We start from the raw sequence: 9,338 nt of genomic DNA on the forward strand, positions 1-9,338 counted from the left end.
AAATGAAAACAATAATTGGAGGACATTTAACTTTGACCTGTACAAGATTTATAAACAACCTGATATTATTAAATACATAAAAATAAATAGAATTGGATCACCCAAGTGATTCGAATGAGCGATGACAACACAATAAAAAAGATACTGCTTTTTAGACCTACTGGAAAAAGAAAGCGGGAAAGGCCACGGTTGAGATGGGCTAACTCAGTGGAGTCTGATTTTCTCGCAATTAATGAAAAGAATTGTAGATCGGTCGATCGGATCGATCGGCAGATAAATCGTATATGTATATATATATATATATGTATATTGTACTGGGAAAAAAAACACAGGAACAGCAAATCAAAAATTGTTTTATACAAAACTTAACAAAGTATATAGTACATTAATCAAATATATATATATATATATTTTTTTTTTGAACTACAAATTTCGGCACATTCTTTTACACAATTTACACATGATATATTTAGCATCACAACTCAGTTCCAAGCACAGCATCAAGTAAGCAGGCCTTGTAGAAAGGAGCAAAGTTTGTTGTTCTCTTTATCTCACTAAGTACCATTGGCCAGAACGCTTCTCCCCCACCGCCGCACACCTTTCTTGAAGTAGACATTATAGTCTTTAAATATTTTCTCATTGCTCTGCAAAAAGAGATAATATCATGTAGTAATCGTAGTATATTATTCAGCTATTGGTGACAGTCTATCCCTGAAGATGATGCGAAGACCTACTATCACAATTTCATTCTCAGAACAGAAAGTATGGTTCTTCCGTTTCGGTAGACTGAATAATTCCAATAAATAAATTTCATTTCAGAATGGACGGAACTATAATAGTTACAGAATATTCTTCTTCTTTATAGAATATTGTTGTTGTTGTTATTCAATTACGTCGTCTTAGAGCTGCACAATGGGCTATTGGCGACAGTCTGGGAAACATCCCTGAGGATGATCCGAAGACATGCCATCACAATTTTGATCCTCTGCAGAGGGGATGGCACCCCCGCTTCGGTAGCCCAACGATCTGCACGTGAAGTCAAGCACTTTACGGTAGAACAGTTTAACGAGACCGATACCACGCATCCTTGCTTACTTTGCAGACTGATTAAAGTGGTCACCCACCCGCTCACTGACAGTGATGCCAGTGATGTTAGACGTAAGTGATCGACAGGGAATCGTATCTACTATCACTGCGGGAAGAAGCAGTGTATTTGATATATATATCTTAAAGGTATTTCATAAATACTGCCCTTAATAAAAGCCCTATTAGAGTCGAAGGCAAAGTAAACACAATATATAAGCCAGGGAATAAAAATAAAAACTCCATTAGAGACTAATCGCAAAAAGAAATCAAGGTACAGACATCAAAGTATGGGGGGGGGGGCTGCCCCACCAGATTTGTGGAGGCTATATAGGCATTCTGGCTAATTACTGTTTGCCTAAGATAGGTACTCTTCCAGACATTCGTCTGGAGCTGTGGCGGTGACTATGGTAACGATTGGTAACTTTCTTATTTATTATTCTATGGTAACTTTCTTATTTTTCGTTTACTGCGCAGTTAACTTCGTCACATCGGACTACTAAATTGATCCGTGCTGAGGCCTTCCTTCTTCTAGGACAGGGGTGGCGAACCTTTATACACCAACGTGCCAATTTTTCTAAAAAATTGTTTAATGAGGTCATAGACGTGCCTTCAAATAATTTTGAAAATAATAATACTAAATACTATCAACTTAAAACACTTTATTTACATTGAAAAAAAAAACATTTTGCCATGTCTTAAAACAACTTAAAGTAACATCAGTGTGACTTCTGTTGTTGCAGATAAGATGACAAATAACTTATATTAAGTTATAAGATGTTAGTTTAAGCAGGACTGTTATTTTTCTTTTTTGCTAGTTATTTATTTTTAGCTTGTTTTTTTTTATAGTTATTGTTTTTTAAGCATTAATTGTTAATTTTTTTATTAATGTTTGTTTTTGTGAATTTTAATTTAATTGTTACATATGCTTCATAGTGTAATAACATTTGAGTAAATAACAATTCATGATGTATGAGTAATAACATTTGAGTAATAACAATTCATGATGTATGAGTAATAACATTTGAGTAATAACAATAACGGTGGCGTGCCCAAAATATTGTGTCTCGTGCCATAAATGGCACGCGTGCCATTGGTTCGCCATCCCTGTTCTAGGAGGTGTTGGGAAGAGTACCTATCTTAAACAGACAGTAGCGGGATTTTAACCTTTTTTCATTAAGGAAAAAGAAGATGAAATACATTCTAACTTACCCGCACATTATACTATTAGGAGTTGCATAATTTAGTTCCGTTTTAGCAAACATAAAACTTCCTAAATAATCAAATAATTCCAAAACAATGTCTCCTATGCTTTGAAATAACATTTTGGCATTCTCAGGTTTCAAAAAACATTGCAGAAAAGCCATTAAACTGCCTTTCGGATAAGTATCTTCATCTTCTTCTGAAAATAAAAAAATAGGAACCAAATGAAATATAATATGAGAAAATAATACAGGCAGAGAATATATAGTAGCACTAGCGGTTAATACTTGTATTAAGACAAAAAAGTAGTATGTTTAAAAATTGATTTCCCAAGAACTACAGTTAACAAAGAAGGTTGCTAAGAAGAAAAAATATAATGAATGTGATTTTAGCTTTAACAAATAAAATAATTGGTAAAAAATATATAATGCAAATTACATTTCAGTGCTGCCATCTATGAAAAAAACACTTCAGCAGTAATAATGATTGGAAAATTTAGGCAACAAAAGTTTTAACAGGTAGAGAAGTTAATAAAAACAATAAAAAAAAGCATTTAAATTATATAACGTCGTTCCCGAGTGGAAGGATTAAAACAGGTCTTAGGCCGGGATGGAGGGGTACAAAATTTATTTATTAATTATTAGACAGAGCGGTCATGAGAGTGTGTACGAAAAGTTCGTTCCTCGGTTATATGTTAGGGAAAATCTCGCAAAGTAAATCCGTAAAATGCTTCAATTTAGGGAAAGAGGGAAATCTTAGTAAATGTAATTGGTTTATCAAATAGGTTGAGCGTTTCCCACAGATAGCAAAGGGGAAAATGTCCTGCTTTTAATTAAATGCATGCTTGAGCCAAAAACAGATTCAAGAACAGGAAGTGGCTTTTAAAAGTGCGAGAAAGTATCTTGTTTAGAATAATTAATTAGGATAACATAAAAAAGATTAATATATATATAATATATATATATATAAATCATAATCATTGTGAATTAGATTACCAAGAGTAATCTTACCATCACCATCATCATAACAATCCTCATCATCACCACAGAAATCTTTCTGTTGTTGCGATCTGTTTGTTTTAGTGGGAAACACTTTTTTCATACATGATATTAGCCCTGACAGACAATTGTCGAACTCCTTTTTTCTGCATAAGGAAAAACAAAGCAAATTAACTACAAAAAATTAATACTTTTTTTTGAAATCCTGTTAGAAAAAACACAAAACTATGTTTTTAAAATCTACAGTGCGCAAAATAAAAAAGAAACCACCCTAAATAACTTTTGATCTAATGATCGGATCTTCACGTTCTCAATCTTTATGGTTCAAACGGGGTGACCTCAAATATACTAAATAATTAGTGCAGATGATATTTCAAGTTACTAAATTAGACACAAAATCGTGCTTTCTCTTAATAAACATCCCTTTTTTTCAACAGATTCGGATTTTTGAGTCCCAAAATATAGGCGGTGGCAGCAATCTGTGAAATATGGTCCTAACAGTTTGGTAAAGGTCTGGTTTCTTAGGACAAGCGCCTTATCTGGGCGTCAGCGGGACGTCAACGTCCCGTTGACGCCAACAAAATACTGGTTTGTTAGCTCAAGGCCTGGTTTCTTAGAACTAGCTCCTTATTTGGGCGTCAGCGGAAAGTTGACGTAGAGCTGACGCCATAAAAATACTTTTTTGTTAGCTCAGCGTGAGCAGTCGGCCCAACGCAGACATTATCTCTCATTGCGCATGCGTTAATAACGTAAACAAATATTTATTTTGAATTTGTATTGATTTTGTTATTGTCGACCAGTGTTTTAGAGAACAAATAATGACTTTGTCCAAGAAAAAACACATTACAGCTGAGCTAAATGAAGAGTGCTATGTTTAATGAAGAAGCTATGTTTAATGTCAAAATCAAAATCTTGGCTGATTTCAATGCGCTGTTGGATGTTGTCCGCCATTGCTTCTGTGGTTAACGTCACGTTGTAATCCACCTGCAGTTGAGTTGGACGGCAATTGTAGTTCAAGATGATTGTTCGATGACGTATACTATCAAACTCACAAATGGACCAATCAGAGGTTAGCGCTGATTTCCAGCTGACGGCGTCCTGTCCTCAGAAACCAAGCCTTTAGGAGCCCTTAATGCTAATTTTACTTCTTGCGTATTTCACCATATCTCAAGAACTTTCTTATTGAATTGAAAAATTTCAGATTTAAGCGCTCTTGACATTTTTTTGTGCTTAACAAACTTTTGACAATATAGTAAAATCCAACACATTATTTTTTGAAACAAGTGGAAAATGAAAGAGTTACTTTATTACATTAGAGCAGATAGAGCTTGATAATGTTTAGAACTTCTATGGAGTTTTCCTCAAAACTTTAAAGCAATAAGAATATGAGATTTGTGGTTTTGAATCAGTAATTTAAAACTAAACATTTCTCAGGTTTTAGATCTCTTAACAATTTTATTTCATTGCAGCTTCAGCTGATGAAGACTGATTTTGATTAATTTAACTGATTTTGATATCAAAAATCTCAAAGCAGACAAATGTATACTATTTTGTTTTATAACTGTTGTTGTACAGCCAACCCAATTTTGAGCTTACGACTACCAATGTTCAACTCCGCAGACTCGTAATTTTGAATCCAATGCAAAAGACAAGGTGACTCTTACATCAAGTATTGGGAGAAATTTGCTTAGTGGAGTGCTTTTTTGATGGTACTTAACCGTATTTGCGTTACATGGAAAAGAAAACCACGAAAACCTCCCACGGTTAGATTTACAGCAAGGGAACTCTAACCCACTAGCTGTCTATCACTGAGGATATTTTACGTCAGCTCCGAGGCGAGCTGGAATTCGTATCGGTCGACCATCGCTGGGATTTGAACCCGGGGAACCTTAGTGGGAGGCAAGCACTCTATCCCCTGGGTCACCACGGCTAAATGTACTTTATTGAACTGCCTTTCACAAACTGCTGGTTGCAGAACTGCATTGGTAAAATATTATCAGAAAAATTAAAAGATAATATGAAGTATATCGCCCTTTAAATTGTGATCTAGTGGCAGCTTTGTAGTAAAAAAAACCATTATCAGTTTATTTGTGAAAATGAAACAAAGCGATTTAAAAGTATGTTTGGAATTTTCCCCTCTCCATCTTACGATTCTTCGACAGTTGAGTTTAATCGAGAGGAGAGAGGCCTCTTAAAATTATTAGTGGACTGTTTGTGGTGTTAAAATACATTCTCCTAATTAACGCACAGTCTGTTAAAAGCGATGAACTAGATCATTTATTTGAAAACGATAAGTTAAAAGCGATGAACTAGATCATTTATTTGAAAACGACAATAAATTAAGATGCGATGGGTGATCTAGTTACGACACTGATGTTTATCTGTTTAGTTCTTTGGCATGATGTTCTTTTTTGTTAACACTGTTATGTTCAAAATAGTTAAAAGTTGATAAGTTTTTAACGTTGGTATTGGCATCTTTTTTTTCAAAAAATAGAGTTGTGTTTTAATCAGTTCGAGTTCGTGTTTTAACACAGTCTAAGTCAGCGGCTCCCAATTTTTTTTTTCCATTGCAGAACTCTAAATGATTGCCCCCAAGGCTTAATGAATTTATTTTACTGGAAATTGTGAACTTCATAGATTAACGAAAGACAACTAATTATTTTAATAATATGTGATGATCTAAATTTCATTAATTGTTTTGAAAATATTTAGAGATTGAATGAAATTTTATCAATGTTAGTTCAAGTCAGACAGTTTAATTCGCAGGTTTGGAGCGGGGAAATATAGTCTTGCTCTTAATTTGAATTCAGTGCATGCATAAACTAAAAAAAAATTAATGAACTTAAACCATTAGAACGAATTCCATTAGAACGAAAAGAAATAGGTTGCTCGAACCTGAGCTAGGGAGTTTAGATGCGACCTTATTTTTTGTCAGAATTATGATTTTTAATGCGATTAGTAGCTTTGATTATTATTTTTTAATCCATTTATTCTTTCTGAATCTCTTTCTCTATCAAAATCAAAAGTAAATGAATTTATAAGTGCAAATTTATTAAAAATAATAATTAAAAAAAAAGACTTATAAATTGTAGAAATGGAAACTGGCAGTTTAGAGCATTAATCCAGAGCAAACAGGTTATGATTTAAATAATTTGGAGAAAAATGTAAAACCAATGCTTACGTTTCCAAGTCGACAGATTGCGATCCAACCCACAGGAGTAGAGGTGCAGATTTCATGATATCAGCAAGACATCTTTGCATTTTTATTACAGTGCAAGCAGAAATACTTTTTGTCCCTGCATTCATCTTTTCATTAAACACAGCATCTGCAATACTATATCCCTGCTTGGCTTTACACATTCCTCAAATTAAAAAAATAAATAAACACATGAATCTATTTGATTGAATTAAATAGATTATTTGTATAAAAATTTATTTTTATAAATGCTCAATAATAGTGCAGTCAGTAAATAAATTTAAACCCATCATCCAAATCCAGGTCATCCAAATACTAAAAAAATTTTTTAAAAAAATGACTCATCAGAAAATTTTTATGTACCTTCCTCACAGTAAATGGTAAAAAAGGTAGCTATAACCCTAAGCAAACGTAACTCTTGCGTTTGGTTTTAGCGAAAGGAAACATGGTTGCAAAACAATTACTATTATTTTATTAAGATTAATTTTTCCATTAACCTTTTGACGCAGATGGGACACCGGTTTCCTTTATATAAGTATACATATATTGAAGCTTTAATTACAAAAACATATGTTAACGTTTTTTAATTATAAGAAACAGTTTAATAATTACTTAAAAAATCTTTTAGATTATCAGAATAACATTTGTAATAAAATTTTAAAAAAAGCAGTTGGAAATTTTTTTTCTATTCATATTCAAAAATTTATCAATAAATGATTTTATAAATTAAAGAAATTCCAATGATAAATAACTATTTCTCTTTTAGATCTAAAGAACTGTAAATTTGGATAAATTACAGTGTGAAAATAAATCGTGTATAACTGCTTTGTGTTTGCAACAGCACCTTTGTACACTTTTCAAGCACTCAAAAAATATTTTTAAGCACTTTAAAAAATATATAATTAGGTAGGGTTGGAAATTCTTTGACAATTGACAGTTTTATCTTGTTTTAATCGTCATGTCGAAAAAAAAAAAACTTATGGCATTGTTTTTGACAATTGACAAAAATCATGAAATTCTGAATTATGAAGTGGCGTTTACATACGTTACAAACTGACAATACGCCGAAATCGATTGGGGTTGAATTAATTGAGAAAAAGTTGAATAGAACAATGTGAATTCTTCTTTTTGCATAATTCGCAGCGAAAACAAACATGGTAAATGAAAAATACCATTTTGAAAAAGGGAAAATTAAGCACTTTTTAAAATTACCCAATGAAAAAAGCACCTTTAAGGGCTTTCAAAAAACAAAAATCAAAAATAAGCACCTTTAAGCACTTTTTAAAAACGTTACGCACCCTGTACAAGTATACAGGGCAGAACAGATTTTTTTCGGTCATCCCATTTTATTCAGTTTTTTTAAAGATTTATTTGCACAACATTCTACAAAAAGCATTTTCTACATTTATTTGAAAATTTCGAAAATACTAAAAACATTTTTAGTACAATTTTCTACGACTGATTTATGATTTATTTGTGACTCGATAAACCGAAGTTTACTCAATTTACATCCATTATGTATTTTTTTTAATTAAGCTTTTTCTTTCAAGAAATAAATTTTTGTTTTTTAAGTAAAATATCGTCCTTTTTCATTTAGAGTTTCGGTAAATTTTTGAATTATATCGGACGTTAAGTGTTATGAATATTTGAAAATTTTTGATCGTTTCTCTATTTATTGACATTACAGTTATTATTTATTTTGTTAAGTTGCCGTAAGTAATAATTTAATTAGAATTAAAATATTAATATACGTTAAATATTTATTAAAATTCATTTTGTTAGGTTGTCTTCAGAAATAACAAAGTATTATGTTAAATAGCTAGTTATATGTTAAGTTTTTATTTAATATAAATTTGTATTTTTATAGAAATAAAAACTTAGTCATGAAGAAATAATTTACATTTTTACAGGGTTTGTTGATTTAAATCAAATGATTTTCTTTAAAAAAAATCATTGATTTAAATCAAATGATTTTTTTATATATATATATATTGATTTTAAAAGTTAAAAAACAGTGTTTTAAATTATTAATACTTTTATTATTTTCTTTTCTTAGTTTTAAAATTTATTTTAAACAAGTTGCTACATTAATTAATTTTACTTAATGAAATTACTTTCTTGGTGTGTGACAAATTCCAACACAATTGAAATTACATTTTTAAATATCTTTTGATTCTTGAGATTGAAAGTACAGATTAAATTAAAAATTTAATGCTGTCTTAATATAGACTTGTATAGCCGTAGAAAGTAATTAATAAATATGAATTTTTTTAAAAAAATGCCAATAATGTTAATCAAAATTCTAACTTATGATTGAAAAACCATGGAATTAAAATATGCATCATATTTAATTGGTGGAAAATGTATATTTCTAAAGCTTGAAGTTATATTAAAAAGAAATTACCCTAATATGCCAAAAATAGAGAGAAAAAAAAAAGGGCTGATGAATTCAGATATTTTTTTCCTGATATAGTGTCATTCTTCCCTTTCAAAGTCTATTTGAAGCAATAAGGTTATTATCCGGTAACTGGTATTTTTTTCTCATAATATATTTACAGTATCTTTCACATTATCAGATTTTCTATGAAGAAATTGTGAAAAAAAATTCCAATGAGTACATACTTTTTTTTAGCTTAACTTATCTATTTTTATCTTATTATAGAATTAAAAGTGAATATTTTTATATAAAAATATATAGATTAAGTATTTATTTATTTTTTGATGAATGGCTACATTTATAAACACAATCTGTTACATTTATTTTGTAATTTTAAAAATCAAAAGAAAAAAAAAGAAATCATAATTTTAAATTTAAATTATAGTTTGCTAATTGAAACTTTGCTTTAAAGTCAAAGTAC

At 30.7% G+C, this 9,338-nt stretch overlaps 1 protein-coding gene across 1 annotated transcript in view; it reads right to left on the reverse strand.

Moving 5' to 3' along the window:
* Positions 1–337: 337 nt before the first annotated feature.
* The window catches only part of LOC107449262 (uncharacterized), a 10,107-nt gene continuing 1,106 nt past the window's right edge, over positions 338–9,338 (reverse strand). Inside the window, exons 2-5 of the mRNA XM_043052406.2 lie at positions 6,466–6,646; positions 3,297–3,430; positions 2,296–2,485; positions 338–644 (exon numbers count right to left, since the gene is read on the reverse strand). Of these exons, the coding sequence (XP_042908340.1) occupies positions 476–644; positions 2,296–2,485; positions 3,297–3,430; positions 6,466–6,646 (674 nt within the window). The 3' untranslated portion in view covers positions 338–475. The remainder of the gene's footprint in view (positions 645–2,295; positions 2,486–3,296; positions 3,431–6,465; positions 6,647–9,338) is intronic.

Source organism: Parasteatoda tepidariorum, chromosome 8 (assembly GCF_043381705.1).
Source record: "Parasteatoda tepidariorum isolate YZ-2023 chromosome 8, CAS_Ptep_4.0, whole genome shotgun sequence".
NCBI lineage: Eukaryota > Metazoa > Arthropoda > Arachnida > Araneae > Theridiidae > Parasteatoda > Parasteatoda tepidariorum.